We start from the raw sequence: 15469 nt of genomic DNA on the forward strand, positions 1-15469 counted from the left end.
CCAAATGAGCAAGATGTCACGACACTTGGTGCGTTGGAGGCTTGGAAGCATTGAGACTTCTTATACTTAAATTATATTCTTAACTACTTAGTGAATTCTCTATATAACGTTTATTGTAATATTGAATCTGCTAAACAGTTATGGGAGTCCTTAGAGAAGAAATACAAAATTGAGGATGCTGGCACCAAGAAATTTGTGGTTGCCAAATTCTTGGACTACAAGATAGTGGATTCTATATATGTCATGAGTCAGGTCCAAGAATTACAATTAATTCTGAGCGACATCTCTGCTGAGGGAATGATACTTAGTGAATCATTCCAAGTGGTGGCTATGATTGAGAAATTGCCTCCGGGCTAGTCAGCCTTCAAAATTATTTGAAGCGCAAACGGAAGGAGATGAGCCTTGAAGATCTCATTATGTGCCTCAGAATAGAGGAGGAGAATACAGTTCAATCAATTTCAAGGAGTTTTGTGCTAGCTTTGGAATAATTCTCCAAACGATTGCACCTTATACTCCACAACAAAATGGAGTTGCCGAATGATTGAACATGACACTAAAGGAGAAGGCTAACGCCATGCTTTTGAGTTCAGGTTTACCTCAGAACTTGTGGGGGGGGGCAGTTTTAACTGCAAATTATATTCTTAATAAAATACCCCACAAAGAGACAGGTAAAACTCCATACGAGTTATGGAATGAAAAGTTGCTATCCTACAATTTTCTAAAAGTGTGGGGGTGCATAATGTGATTTATAATGGTAAGTCTATACACATTCGTCATAGACATAATACCGTAAGGCAGTTGCTCTAAATAGAATCATTTTTTATACTTTGTAAAGTTAAAGGAAAATATAGCAGATTCGCTGACAACAAGTTTGTCAAAAGAGCAGATAAACTGCACATCGAGGGGAATGGGTTTAAGAGCCTTAACCCAATAAAGAGATTCCAGGGTGGAAACCTAACCTATGCGATTGGAAATCCCATGGTCTAGGTTCAATAGGACAACGCAAATTCTAGAAACTCTAGTGTAAGCATTATCTCCCATTCCTATGATGCAACAGTGCTTTCCTACAGCGTTATTAAGGGTACGCTATGCATTTAATGATTCCTATAACTTGGAATATAACATCCAAGTAAGATATGATAGGATATCTTTAATAGGAATACACCTATATGCGTGGAGCTGGCCGACTCTATGAAAATCTTTAAAGGCTAGATTTTCTAAAGCACACATTAATCCCGAGAGGTTCAGGGCTGAAAGAACGAACACAACCGAGAACCAATCTTGAATTGGAAATACTCCATGTGAGGTTTATTGTCTAGGCTTACACAAACAATTGGCGATTCAAGGCTTAGTCCATCGACTAGTTAAGTAAGTCAGATAGGCTTTCACTAAAGAAGGTTCAAAGCGAAAACTACCTATCTTGATGCAGTGTATTTCAACAGGCATGCTCAAATTCCTTCGAGTCAAAAATGTTTTGTTGATCCATTAATGTGGGGGATTGTTGTAATTATGGTTATAATTATGGTTAATGGATCAACGAAAGCCAATAAATTAAGATACGTCCTTTTTGTTCACGTATCTATTTTGGATTCATGAATTTCCTATAGTTTTATATTCACGTATCTATTGAATTCATGAATTTCTTAGATCCGTGTATCTTTTAGTTCATGTATTTATTGAGTTCATGAATCTCTTGGATTCACGTATCTCTTTATTCATGAATCTCGTGGATACACGCGTCTATTTAATTCATGTATCTCTTTAGTACATGAACTAAAAATTCTCTATAAATAGATATGAGCATAGAGCTTCATAAAGGTTTTTGGTTTTTGGTTTTTCTAACTCGATTCCAAAAGAGCTTTGATATACGTTTCAACTCTTCTGTTTTTTCTGGATGTGATGGTTCAATTGAACGGTTCGATTGAGTCCTATTTGCATAGTGCTAATCCAAACAGGTTCGAGGTGTTGTATCTTGGGAGGCATAGTTCGTGAATCTGCGGAGCACCATTGGCAGGAACTAATCGCCTTAAGGAGATTCGGTTATCCGTACCTCACCTCCAATTTTATGTTATTTTTCCAGTAATATCTTATTTTATTCTTCTTCAAGTTTTGTAATTTTACATAAAAAGAAGGATATTATATAACTGTTATTGTCTTCTTTACATTGATGTTCTGACTACAACAAACAGTGTGTATTCTTGGGATTAATTTCCAACAATTTCAACTAATTTTGGCTAGTAATTACTAACATGAATATCAACCGTCTTATGTGGCATAGCTGATTAGGAAGGCTAGTGCATATGTGGAAAATTATGGCAATTTTTATTAAAAAAAAAGTATGCGGGAGTCCAGATGTCACTCTTTTCACTACATAGTGAGCTATTGACTATGTGTCTTTGAATTGGATCCTCTCACCACATTGCAATTGGGCCACTTTAATTAATTTCTGTAATTGAATAAAAATGGCAGGATTCTGTAAAGTTGGAGGGTAATTTTATAATGTATAGATACCCCAAAATGGAATGAGATCCTTTACCTCCACCAGTATAATTATTTGGTGTCTCATCCATTCAAACTATTAAGTATCGTTCTAAATCACATAAATTATTAGAGTTTGATATGTTTTGTATACTGGTAGTCTCCTTTCATTTAATGTTTTAAATTTTATGATTTGGTATTGCTCTATGATATGAGAGCACATGTCAAATCTTGGGTCCCTCTTTCAAACTCATTCATTGTGGTGGGCTCACAACTTTGCCCACACAAAACAGGACCATTTCCATATATAACTTAATAATTCCTTAACCACGGTTCAAAATTCACTTAAACTTCAAATTTGCGGCCTAATTCCCAAAATTATTTTGATTAGACGAATAACGAGTTCGATTAATTATTGGGCATTGCAAAATGAGGCTAACCTGGCTTAGCGAGTTTCCCGTGAGATGCGCGCTCAAGCTTTGTCTCTCTCTTCTCCGTTTCCTCTTTTCCTCGTTTTCTATCACCGTTTGCCTTCTTTTCATTTGGTTTGATTCCTTCATGCGCACCATCTATGGAAGGAAAAATTGATGGTAGGCTGAAGTCTAGCATCGAAAGAGCGTGGGCTTGGCTAGGCCGTTAACAGGCGATCAGCAAAAAGAGGAGAAAAATCATAATGGGTATATGAAGAATGAAGTCGAAGGTATCATGGACAAGATTAAAGACGCGGAAGCTAAAGACATCACTTGGCAAGCAATTGGCAAAGTAAATTAAAGAACATGACAAAATTAATTTTTTATTCTCATTGATACATTATAAAAGGAGGTCAACCAAACTACAAGCTGGTTTATCAAAACACTTAAAAGAGCCAAAAACAAGAGGAACAGTTGAAATTTAATGAATTCTTAAAAAAAAAATGAAAGAAAGTTTTAAAAAAATAAAGAATAAAGAATAAACCGCATGAATATGGCCACAGCCCAACCATAGCCAGCTTCGGCAAGGATCTATGCTATTAGGATTGTTCATGAAAAACAGAAAAAAACGATCAACCGAGCCGAACAAAATCGATAAGCTCAGTTTAGCAATTTAGGGCTTGTTTGTTAAAAAAATTTATGTTCCCCGGAACAAAAATTTCTATTCTTTTGTTTCAGGGAACGAAAAAAGAATAGAAACGTGTTTGGTAAAACTTTTGTTTCCGAAAACAAAAACAAAATCTAAATTTTTGTTCCTGAGAATAGATTTGGAACATAAACAAAAAGTTGAAAAAAGTAACTTCTTGTTCCCGATAACAATTTCTAGAATCAATTTTTCTCTCTCTCTTCTATTTCTTTTCTTCTTCATTTTAGCCGATCGCCAACCTTGGCCATGGCTGGCACTAGCAACCGGCCAGACGAGGGCTTGCAACCTCGTTAGAGCGTTGCCCGCCCTCAGAGACGCCAAGCCACGGCGAGGCTCGTCGGCCCAAGCCACACCATGGCTGGGTGTGGCATGGCAAGGCTTGCCTCACCTGGGATGGGTGAGGTTGACCTCACCTAGATCTGGCAAGGCCAAGCTCACCCAACCACTGGCAAGGCTCGGCCTTGCCGAGCCACCTCCAGGACGGCGTCGCCTGGCGGTGGCCCAATGAGGCCAAGCCTCGTCGGTGGCTAGGCAAGCTCAGCCTTGCCAGAATTGGGCGAGGACAAGCCTTGAGTGGCAACAACAAGGCTCGCCCTCCCCAATCGGTGCGAGGCTGGGCCTTCTCAGGCTAGGGCGAGGCCAACCTCACGCCGCTCAAGCGAGGCAGAGGCTCGCTGTGGCCAAGCTGGCCTCAGGTGAGCTCGTTGAGCCTCGCCCAAGCTTGGCGAGGCTCTGGCGAGCTTGCTGGACATCGCCCAGCCGGTGGCCGACGACTGACCAAAGAGAAAAAGGAAAATGAAAAAAATAAGGAAAAAATAAGGAAAAATAGTAAAAGAATAAAAAAATCTAAAAATCTAAAAATCTAAAAATTTTACCAAACGTATTTCTATCCCAAAAATATAAATTTTGGGAAGTTACCAAACGTGTTATTTTGCTAAAAAATTGTTCCCCGAAATAGAATCATTACCAAATGCGCCCTTGGTGTTTTAATTTTGGTTTAGGAATTTTTTTTTCCTTTGGTTTTTCGTTTGGTTTTAGTTTATGGCTTTGAAAACCGACAAATTAAACTGGACCGATAAGTTTAATAACAAATTTATTTTCCATCTAACAAATATAATTTGTAGTTTAACCTACCAAATAACTGCTTTGTATTTAATACCGTATGCCACGAATCTTCACACAGCCAAGAGAAAAAGAAAAATGGAATTGAAATGAATAACAGAAGATACATCCACAAGCTCCCAGGGAGCAGCAAGGCAGCTTTTGTTTAGCCAGCTACGTACTGGCCAAATAACTTCTGCAAAACGCTAATAATACACAACACAGATGAAGAGTAGAATCACAACCTTAAAGCATCTCACTATGTAGACGAAGCCACGACTGACAATGCCACTGAAAATCTTTCATCCTATAGCATCAGAAACACGCTCGCATTGGCCAACCTGACATTGACCCCCTAAAGTGTGGACAATCGAATCGTTTTTGCTTCTTTTTTCTTCCTTTTTTACACATTTTTCTTTTCCACCATCAAACCAAATATCTTCGAGTGGGTCATATGTCCTAAAACTTCAAACCAGAACCATGCAACTTTTCTTCCATGACACCGTCAATTCGCTCTCCCATTTCAGCGCTCATGTAATTCACCCAATCTCCAACCTCGCCCTTCCTGAAGAACCACTTCTTCTCTACTCCACCCGGCAACTTGCCGCTCCTATTCACCTCCAATGCACTTAAATTGTCAAAGCTACACATCCTCAGTATTCCCTCCATGGTCCCGTTTCTCAATTCTTCTTCGTTGAATGGACGCCCGATGAAATCGGCCAACCTCCTCACTTGAACGCTCGGGTCCGCTTTCATCTCCTCATACTTCACAAACAACACCTTCTCGGGCATCTCCGAGCTCGCCTTGTGGTAACCCAGCACATGGTCCCAGTAAGGCCCGTACGCACTCATGCCTCCGCAGAACTTGTCGAGGCCCTCTAGGAGTGGAAGTTGGCCCTTCTCTTCAGGCCTGAACTTGTTGAAGTAGTGCCACATCGAGATGAAAGTATCTTTAGGGTTCCTACACAAGTAAACCAGCTTGCAATTGGAGTGCCTCACCGATCGCGGAAGCAAGGAATAAGGCAAGTGGCTGGCCAAGAGCCTTGGGGACGTAAAAGCAGTGAGATCAGGATTTTTATTCTGGAGATAGAGCCCGAACTCCAAGAAGGACACGAGGTCGTGGGGGTTTTGGGTTAGGAGAGGGTGGCGTGGTTGTGAGTAGGAGTCAGAGTACTTGGCACGGTTCAAGAGAGCGAAGAGGATGGCCTTTAGCCAGGTGGTGCCACATTTCGGGCTGGTGACGAGGAGGATGTCGGAGGGGTGAGCTTGGAAGTGATTTTGGCAAGCGACGACGCTGTTCAAGAGCCAAGAGGGGAACCAGAAACCCTGGTACAAGCGGAGAGAGGAGGGGACACAGTCCTCTTCGAAAGGGAGAGAGGTGGGGACCCAGTCCTCTTCCGAAGGGAGAGAGGAGAGCAAGTCTTCGCATTCTGGCGACTTGCGTCATCTCGCAAGTAATTTTCATCGAGAGGAGGAGGTTGAGAGGGTTGCATGGTGGCGGCCACGGCCGCGGTGCGTGGTGATGGCGGTGGTAGTGGTGGTGTAGGAGGAGGAGGAGGCTGGTTGGAGTGAATGATTGGGTGTCTAAATAAAGAACATGAAGACTGGTATATTGATCCAATTAAATCTTCTTCAACGGCTTAAATGGAGATGGTCCTCATAGTGGGGGCAAAAAAAAAAAAAAAAATCACTTTTAGAGTCCATCCTCAACGGCTTCTTCTGAATTTTTTCTTTACTAGTGAAAACTGGTATATTGATCCAATTAAATCTTCTTCTTTTTCTTTAAACTTTGAACATGCACATGAAAAAAAATTGTTTAGCTTTTTTTTTATCGAAAAAGAAAATCATTTAGAGCCATGTTATTTTCTCCGTCCCTAATTAGAGGATCCAATTATAATTTGACATTGCAAAAATTTCAACTTAGTTAAATTTACAAATGGATTATGTCATTTGCAATCCTCTAATAGAGGTCTGGCTCTAGTAGGGATGGAGAAAAATACATCTCTTTAGTTAGGTGAGTAGTATCCAGTCAATAAACCATTTTGTGGAAATTTAGCACACGAGAGTGATGAGATCAAGAGCGTGAAACCTCAGGCCCAAATGTCAAATTTCTTTACTCATTTATAGCTACAGCGTAAAGATACTTGTATGTGCACTCATCATCTATTTTTTGGCTATGTTCAAATGCATGTTTAATGTGGAACTTTCATTTACTCTATTAGAACGAGGCATTGGATTAGGTGTATAAAACCAATTGCTTTCAACCATTCAACGTACATTGAGGTCCATCTGTTTTACATATGAGAACCATTGACCGATTGATATCGAGTGTATGCATTAAATTTGCATAATAAATCTTTCCCATGTTGAGAACAAGATGGATAGCCACCTTTGTGCCACCAAACTGGGTGGCTTGAATTGCCAACAAACTTGACCGATTGATATCGAGTGTATGCATTAAATTCACATAATAAATCTTTCCCATGTTGAGAACAAGATGGATAGCCACCATTGTGCCACCAAACTGGGTGGCTTGAATTGCCAACGAACTTGCACATGCACATCAAAATCCTAACCACTAGCGTAAAGATACTTGTATGTGCACTCATCATATATTTTTTGGCTATGTTCAAATGTACGTTTAACGTGGAACTTTCATTTACTCTATTAGAACAAGGCATTGGATTAGGTGTATAAAACCAAATGCTTTCAACCATTCAACGTACATTGAGGTCCATCTGTTTTACATATGAGAACCATTGACCGACTGATATCGAGTGTATGCATTAAATTCGCATAATAAATCTTTCCCATGTTGAGAACAAGATGGATAGCCACCACTGTGCCACCAAATTGGGTGGCTTGAATTGCCAACGAACTCAACTGATTGATATCGAGTGTATGCATTAAATTCGCATAATAAATCTTTCCCATGTTGAGAACAAGATGATAGCCACCACTGTGCCACCAAACTAGGTGGCTTAAATTGCCAACGAACTCAACTGATTGATATCGAGTGTATGCATTAAATTCGCATAATAAATCTTTCCCATGTTGAGAACAAGATGGATAGCCACCACTGTGCCACCAAACTGGGTGGCTTGAATTGCCAACGAACTTGCACATCAAAATCCTAACCACTCTATATAAAATGTAACACCCTGGGTTTCCAAGGTACATATATGGTACATATATTATCCACTTTGGACACTAAGATCTTACGGCTTTGTTTCCTATGGGTCACCCGCACTGGCGAGGATGCACCTCCATCCCAGCAATGGTCTTTTCCCTCAAAATGCTTATGTACAGTTAGAAAGTGTTGGAGAAATCTTCTTGAAGTGTTTTGAAGTTGACAAATCGTTTCTATCAGTCTAGTCTGAAGGCTTGCAGACTTTGCTATTTAAAGTCTGAAGACCTTGGGACAGCCAGACTCAAGACTCAAAGTCTATCCTCATTGACAGTCACTAATCCGTTGAAGAAAGGTTATCCAGAATTGGATGTTTCATTGAGGATTTAACCTTGTCAACTGGAGAAGATCTCATGGCTGGAGAAGACATAAATGGAGTCCTTTGATTGATCGAAGACTGATTCGATATTTGAAGATCCGGTGATTGCCTAAATATTATTGGAAGATTCTGCTTATGGAAACCGAGATCCTGATTGTATGGGCGAACAGGATTGATGGGCTATCAACACGTTCCTTTAATAGCTTGAACAATCTTCCTAATTGATTCCGTCCAACGGGTAGATTGAAGGAATTCCTTTGGTAAGTGCCAACGGGTATGATGGCATAAAGGAGTATATAAGGAAGACTGTCTTAGTTGTTCAAGGTGTGCGCGATAGAAGAATTCCAAAGTCTGAATCTCCTTTTTGTTTAGACAAATCCTTTGAGCGAATACTTGTATACGAAAGAGAGAGTCTATATTTGTGAGAAATCTTGAGGAGGTGTGGTAGAACATCTACATTGTGGAATCAAGGCAAAGCGTGCTGTAACCTCTCTCTTGTTCATAGTGGAATCCAGCCAATAGGCCGTCGGAAGAAGAGTGGACGTAGGCTTGATATAAGCCGAACCACTATAAACCGCGTGTTAAATTTTCTCTTCTCTCAATCTTACTTTGATTATCGTTTCCTCCAACTGTCTAGTATTGTGCAATTGATTGAGAAAAATTCTTTATATACCTATTCACCCCCTCTAGGTACTCATACTAGCAATATCAATTGGTATCGAGCCTCGTGTACTTACTTTATTTGAAGTGTTTTACTTCGTAGTAAAAGATCCATGGCTAGTATGCTAGCACCGGGCTAATGGAAGGGCAAAGCAATACCAGACCACCCTACTTTGATGGAAAGGATTACAACATCTGGAAGAATAAGATGAAAGCTTTCCTTCTATCAAAGGATCCTCTGAATGGGACGTTGTAGAAAAGGAATTACTCCTACCACTACATCGCCTCTCGAAAGAGGAAAAGAAATTGATGAAACCAGCGGAATGTCTCAGGAAGAAATAATCAAGAGACAAGCACTCGATGCAAAAGCAATTTACTCCTTATATTGTGCTTTATCACCAACTGAATATAATAGAATATCTTCTTGTGGTACAGCAAAAGAAGTTTGGGACAGATTGCATATCACCTATGAAGGAACAGATCAGTGAAGGAAACAAGAATCAACATTCTTCTCGGTCAATACGAAGCCTTCGAATGAAACCGGAGAATCTATATCGACATGTTTAGTCGTTTTGACGATATTGTGAATGGTCTTGAAAATCAAGGTCAACCAACTTCTGATCCCATGAAGGTAAACAAGCTACTGCGTGGACTCTCCAAAGTGATTGGAATCACATAAAGACTTCGATAAGAGAGACGCAAAGAATTATGCCACTATCTCGTCGACGAGCTAATTGGAACTCTTCGCCTCTTATGAAGTGGAACGGATCAATGAAGATGAAGATCCAAAAGGTAAGAAATCTATTGCATTAAAATCAAATGATGATTCGATGATACAGATTCTGAAGAAGATATGGATGATGAGGAGCTTGCTCTCATGATAAGAAGATTCAGAAAACTGAATAGAAAAGGAAGAAGGTTCAACTCAAAGAAACAAAGCTTTCAAAGACAGCAGACCAAGTCTGTTGATGATGAGGAACCAAACAAAGACATAGTCCGCTTTGAATGTAAGAAAAGGGACACATCGACCCAACCGTCCTCTTCAAGAAGAAGAAAGGAAAAGCTGAAAGATTTCGAAAAGCTCTCAAAGCCGAAACCTGGAGTGACACAGAGTGTGAAGAAAGTGATAATGAATATGCCAATCTATGTCTGATGGCACAATCAGACTCAGACTCTGGATCAGACTCAGACAGTGAATTTGAGGCAAGTAATATTAAAATTCCTGTCAAAGTTTCTAAATATATTGATGAATTATGTTTTAGTCTTAAGACTTCTCTCAAAAGAATTTCCGAACTGAAAAAGGAAAACTCAGCTCTAAAACAAAAGGAAAATGTTTTAGTAGAAAGAGTTAAAAGTCTAGACTTGACTATTTCCTCTCTTAAAGAAAATGAAGATAATCTTTTAAAAGAAAATGCTTTTTTAAAAACAGACTTATCAAATATCTCAAAGAAATTTTCAATAGGGTCCGAAAACTTGAGAAAATTCTTTCAGCTCAAAGACCTTACTTCAATAAGTCCGGTCTAGGTATGACAGAAAAACAATTCCCCGATTGATTTTCCTAAAGTAAAAGAAAGAATTAAGAAAAGACTCTCGAGAGAGGTTTATAAAAATCACTTCAAGAAAGTTTTTGTAAAATCTGTAGGTAGAAATGCTCTAAAATGTTCAAAATGCAAAAGTCCGGATCACTTTGAAAAAGAGTGTCCTATGGTTTGAAAACCTGTTAAGAGAATATGGGCTAATACTGCTTATATTACTAACACAAAAGGACCCAAGAAAGTTTGGGTACCAAAGAAAGCTTGAGACTCCTTTTTAAATGCAGGTCACCGTCAAGAAAAAGGTAAAGTGGTATCTTGACAAAGGGGATGCTCAAGACACATGACAGAGACTCAAATTGTTTTATAAAGATTGCTCAAGTAAATGGTGGAAAAGTTTCATTTGGAGGAAACAGCAAAGGGAGTATTGTGGGATTTGGAACTGTGAAAATTGGAAATCTCACAATAAGTAATGTTTCCTTAGTGGAAGGACTCAATTACAATCTTCTCAACATTAGTCAATTGTGTGATACTGGTTTCAAGATCTTTTTTCAAGAAGGAATATGTTCTGAATCGGTAAAGACTCTACTCGCCTTTCATGGGTCGTAGACATGGAAACATTTATCTTCCGGATGTGAAACCAAATGAATCGCAATGTTTTATCTCAATTCAAGACGAAGCAAGCTTATGGCACAGAAAGCTTGGTCATGTCAACATGAAGCAATTAGCCAAAATCTCATCAAAGCAGCTTGTTCGAGGACTACCCAAATTACCTTATCAAAAGACTGATCCATGCACTCCATGTATTCTGGGAAAGCGGTAAGAAATTCATTCAAGCCAATAAATCATGTCTCTACTAATCATGTACTACATTGCTGCATATGGATCTCTTCGGACCAACCAGAACACGAGTATTGGAGGTAAGAAATATTGCCTAGTAATTGTGGACGATTACTCCCGTTTTACTTGGGTATATTTCCTTGCAAGTAAGTCTGAAACCTTCTCGTATTTTGAAAAGTTTGCTAAAAAGGTTCAAAATGAAAAATGATGTTTTATCTCAAGTATAAGAACAGATCATGGAGGTGAATTTGAAAATCAAGATTTTACAAAATTTTGTGATGAATCGCTTTAATCATGTGTTCTCCTCTCCATATACTCCTCAAAGAAAATGGAGTTGTGGAAAGAAAGAACAGATCTCTTCAGGAAATGGCTAGAACTCTTTTAATTGAAAGCAAGATTTCTTCATGATTTTGGGCTGAAGTTGTTTCAACAGCATGTTATATCATCAATAGAGTCTTCTTAAGACCTATTCTAGAGAAAACCCCTTACGAATTGTTCAAAGATAAGAAGCCTATTGTTTGCAAATGTTTTATATTGAAAAATGCAAAAGATCGAGTTGGTAAGTTTGAAGAAAGATCAGATGAAGGTATCTTCCTTGGATATTCTACATCAAGCAAAGCCTTCAGAGTCTATAACAAGAAGAGCCGACCGTGGAGGAGTCAATGAATGTCAAATTTCAAGACTCAACGCAAGATGAATCAAGTCGACTCATCAAGAAGAGTCCGAACCTGCCTCCATCTTCCAAAGCTTACAACTCAAGAAGCATCTCGGACTGAAAACCAGCTTCAAGATGTTCGTGAAGATCCAAACAAAGAAAGAGATCATCAACCAAACAGATCAACGAGTAACTGGAAGCATAAGTCCAATCATCCCAAAGATCTTATAATCGGCGAAATGAATGAAGGAATTCGCACCAGATCCAAAAGGCGAGAAGAGTCTAGTGTTGTGGCTCTCGTTTCTGAAATTGAACCAAAAAGCATAGAAGAAGCTTTATCTGATGAAAGCTGGATTGAAGCTATGCAAGAAGAGCTCAGACAGTTTAGCATTAATGATGTCTGAAATTGACATCCAAACCAAAAGGTAAAACTCATTATTGGAGCTAAATGGGTGTTCGAAACAAGATGAATGAGAAAGGAAAAGTCGTACGAAACAAAGCAAGACTCGTGGCCAAGGGATATACACAAGAAGAAGGAATAGACTATGATGAGACTTACGCTCCAAAGAGCAAGGTTAGAAGCTATTCGACTATTACTTGCGTTTGCTTGTTATAAGAATTTCAGGTTATTCCAAATGGACGTCAAAAGCGCCTTCCTAAATGGAGTCATCCAAGAGGAAGTTTATGTGGAACAACCACCGGGTTTGAAGACCCAAAGAAGCCCGGACTCGGTCTTGACCGAAGAAGGCTTTGTATGGTTTAAAGCAAGCACCTCGAGCTTGGTACGACAGATTAATCTATGCACGATGAATTTGAAATGAGTATGATGGGAGAGTTAACATTCTTTCTTGGTCTTCAAGTAAAACAATTGAAGGAAGGAACTTTCATTTATCAAGAAAAATATGTTAATGATCTTGTCAAAAGATTTGGACTGGAAAAGTGCAAAAAGACCGACATACCGATGTCAAGTTCTTTGAAGATAGACAAAGATGAAGAAGGGAAGAAAGTTGATCAAAAGCCATGTACAGAGCATCATTGGTTCACTCCTTTATCTTACCGCTTCTAGACGACATCTTGTTGAGTGTTTGCATTTGTGCTAGGTTTCAATCAGATCCTAGAGAATCCCATCTCAGTGCTGCAAAACGCATCATTAAATACGTTGCTTCATCATCAAGCATCGGTCTTTGGTATCCTAAGAAGGGAGACTTTAATCTTCCGGGATATTCAGACGCAGATCTGGCCGGTTGCAGAGTTGATAGAAAGAGCACTTCGGGAACTTGCCAATTACTTGGAAGCAAGACAGTGTCTTGGTTTTCAAGGAAACAAAGCATTGTGTCTCTTTCAACAACGAAAGCGAGTATGTAGCCCTGGGAAGCTGCTGTTCGCAAATTCTATGGATAAAATAACAGCTAAGAGACTTTGAAATTGAAGACTCATGCACGGAGATTAATTGCGACAACACCAGCCCTATCAACCTCACCAAAAATCCAATTCTCCACTTAAGAGCAAAGCATATAGAGATTCGACATCACTTTATAAGAGACCATGTTCAAAATGGAGATGTTTCAATTCAATTTGTTGACTCAAAGAATCAACTGGCGGATATATTCACAAAGCCTTTGGAGAAAAATCAATTTGAGTCTATACGTTCCAGACTCAACATTTTGAGGTATGAGGATATCAAAGTCTAAAGACTTTCGACTCGGACTTACAAGACTTTATCGAAAGATAGTCTTGGTACGTCCGTCGATCGTAAGTCTTTCTCTCTTGAATCTCATCTTGAAAAGGTACGATTGTCAGACTGTGTTTAAATTGTTGCTATATTTAATTGACGTAAATATTGCATCGTTTCATTTTCAAAAGGGGAGTTATTTTCGAAATGGCTATTTTTGCGGAAAAAGACAGTTATTTTGAAAAGACATATTTTTATTTCCTTTATGACGGTTCGTTTATCCCTCTTTTTAACCAATCGTGAACTGCCGATTCCTCTTCACTTTTCTCTCAAAAACCCTAAAAAGCATCGATCCTCCATTCCCGTTTGTCTTCTTCGTTTAATCCTCAAAAAGTTGTCATCTTTCCTGGGAAAGTCAAGCAAGGAATCTTCCAAAAACGAGAAAGATGTCATCTTCAAGAAAGTCTTCGAGAATTGCAAGCGGGGACCACGGCGGATGAGTGAGGGTCCTACGCACTTCGATCTTACTCAAGATGAAGTGACTCCCGCAACAGCAAGCGAGCCCACAACATTCTCAACAGCGTCATTCTCCTCCATCTAGTCCTCAAGGCGTTGATCATCAACAATAGGAAGAAATCATCGAGGATGCACCACTCGTAAGAGTTCAAAAGCCCGCTTATATTTACCGGTTATATCGTGCCCTAAAAGGAATTCGTACTCCTTTGAACTACATTGGTGATTTTCTTAAAGACAAAAGACATGGGAACGAATATATCTTTCTGAAAAAAATGGAAAGTTTGGGAATTGCTCGAAAAGGGGTGGCTGAGGAAACCCTTGCAAATATCCCAAGTGATCCTCGTGGGGGGCCGAATCACGTAGATGGGAATGATGATGATAAATTATACAGTCAATTCCAACCGAAAATGGGTGTTGCGGTTGATAATCAAGGAAAAATGGGAGATTTGTTCAGATCAAAGGAGCAAAAGGATCTGTACTCGAAATTGCTGAAGCGTGGGGTAATAAACCCTAGGAGTGTAGATTTTGATTTTCGGATGCTTGTGAATATGAACTTGAGGGAAAATTTCAGTTATCTTCAACTTGAAAAGTTCCGCTCGACTCTACGAGGCCTATGCTGAATTAACTCGCATATTTCTATTCAAATCTAAGCTTTTGGATGCGAATAGATTCTCGTTTAGCGTTAAAGACCAAGATTATGTTGTGGATATGAATATGCTTTGGCGGATGTGTTAGAAGTCGAAAGAGGAAGATATCAGCCAATCAAAGTTTCCATTGCTCGGGCCACTCTTGAACTAGTGAAGGACGGGAGAACGGATGAAAAGATCACCTACTTAAGGATGGGTGCATTCAACATCTTGCTTCACAAGATTGTGATTAATTGCCTCCGACCAAAATCAACTTCCAAGACCGATGTTTCAAGTTTAGAGGCCAAGCCGATGTATGCCATTCTCTTTGGAAAAAGGTTTTCTCTCCCTCACACCGTGATGTTTCACATGTATAGAGCAATGATGAAGGACAGAGGTCAACTCCCTTACCCAAGCCTTGTTACGAAGTTATTCGGACATCGAATATTCAGCCTCCACAAATCTTTTGTGTTCGACCATGCGATCATATGGTGGTAGGTCTGAAAATGGTGACCAAAATGCGTCGAAGGAACCGAGCAAGGAGTTGGAGAAATTCAAGGAGAAGACTCCTGCAAAATCTCATCAAATATCTTCTACGGCTAAAAGAAAAGGGAAGGAGCCCATGGTTGCTCCATCCAAGAGAAGAAGAGCTCTCCTTGTTGAGGATGAAGATGATGAGGAAGACATCACCATCTCTGCATTGGCTTTGAAGAATTTAAGTCGTCTGTTCCACGTAAAGAATCGGAGCAAATGACGAAAGAAGCGAG

At 39.5% G+C, this 15469-nt stretch overlaps 1 protein-coding gene across 1 annotated transcript; it reads right to left on the reverse strand.

Moving 5' to 3' along the window:
• Positions 1-4781: 4781 nt before the first annotated feature.
• LOC104439620 (cytosolic sulfotransferase 5) lies at positions 4782-6984 on the reverse strand. The gene is made up of 2 exons (XM_010052658.2): positions 6973-6984; positions 4782-6132 (listed from the first exon to the last, which is right to left on the reverse strand). The coding sequence occupies exons 1-2, from the start codon at positions 6982-6984 to the stop codon at positions 5155-5157; spliced, it is 990 nt and encodes a 329-aa protein (XP_010050960.2). The 3' UTR covers positions 4782-5154.
• Positions 6985-15469: the final 8485 nt, after the last annotated feature.

This window comes from Eucalyptus grandis, chromosome 3 (assembly GCF_016545825.1).
Source record: "Eucalyptus grandis isolate ANBG69807.140 chromosome 3, ASM1654582v1, whole genome shotgun sequence".
In the NCBI taxonomy this organism is placed as follows: domain Eukaryota; kingdom Viridiplantae; phylum Streptophyta; class Magnoliopsida; order Myrtales; family Myrtaceae; genus Eucalyptus; species Eucalyptus grandis.